Below are 698 nucleotides of genomic sequence, written 5' to 3'. Positions count from 1 at the left end.
TAAAAGGTCACATGTGCAATAAAAGGTCACATGTGCACTAAAAGGTCATATGTACAATAAAAGGTTACATGTGCACTAAAAAGGACACCTAAAGGACACAGTTGGTATCTTAGTGGTTTGTCTAAAACCTTCATCTGCTTCTGGTGACGAACGTCAGATAATTTCAAATCCTGGTGATTCTTCAGAGCCGTTTGTGTCATTAACAGGTGGAGCTGCAGCGAGCCGTGCAGGACTGCAGCGAGACCGACGGCGGCGCCGACGACGAGGGCGCAGCCCGCCGGGTCCATCAGCGCCTCCTCGCCGTCCTCAGAGCCCTGCTGCAGGAGGAAGTGGCTCCTGAGGACAGGAAGTGGACAAAGGACGAACCGGAGCACGTCCACACCGCGCTGAACTTCTGAGAGGAAAGAAAGAAAAACTTCCTTCAAGATGTTTGAACAAACCTGATCGTGGCACCAGAACCACATCGTGGCACCAGAACCTCATCGTGGCACCAGATGAGGTTGCCATCTGGCAAGATGGCAACCAGATGAGGTTCTTGGCACCAGAACCTCATCTGATGCCACGATGAGGTTCTGGTGCCACAATGAACCAAGATGAGGTTCATTGTGGCACCAGAACCTCATCATGGCACCAGAACCACATTGTGGCACCAGAACCTCACCGTGGCACCAGAGCCACATTGTGGCACCAGAACCTCA

General features: G+C 52.1%; 1 protein-coding gene and 1 long non-coding RNA gene across 3 annotated transcripts in view; one reads left to right on the top strand and one right to left on the bottom strand.

The window, feature by feature from the left end:
• LOC103456960 (uncharacterized) overlaps positions 1 to 217 on the bottom strand; it is a 1100-nt gene extending 883 nt beyond the window's left edge. Inside the window, exon 1 of the long non-coding RNA XR_532352.1 lies at positions 129 to 217. This is a non-coding gene — a long non-coding RNA (uncharacterized LOC103456960). The remainder of the gene's footprint in view (positions 1 to 128) is intronic.
• Positions 1 to 420, top strand: part of dipk1c (divergent protein kinase domain 1C) — a 23193-nt gene extending 22773 nt beyond the window's left edge. For both annotated transcript variants that reach the window (XM_008396846.1, XM_008396845.1), the window contains exon 9: positions 207 to 420. In XM_008396846.1, coding sequence (XP_008395068.1) covers positions 207 to 398 — 192 coding nt within the window. In that variant the 3' untranslated portion in view covers positions 399 to 420. The remainder of the gene's footprint in view (positions 1 to 206) is intronic.
• Positions 421 to 698: the final 278 nt, after the last annotated feature.

This window comes from Poecilia reticulata, linkage group LG20 (genome assembly GCF_000633615.1).
Source record: "Poecilia reticulata strain Guanapo linkage group LG20, Guppy_female_1.0+MT, whole genome shotgun sequence".
Lineage (NCBI taxonomy): Eukaryota > Metazoa > Chordata > Actinopteri > Cyprinodontiformes > Poeciliidae > Poecilia > Poecilia reticulata.
This window is presented reverse-complemented; position numbering and strand designations above follow the sequence as displayed.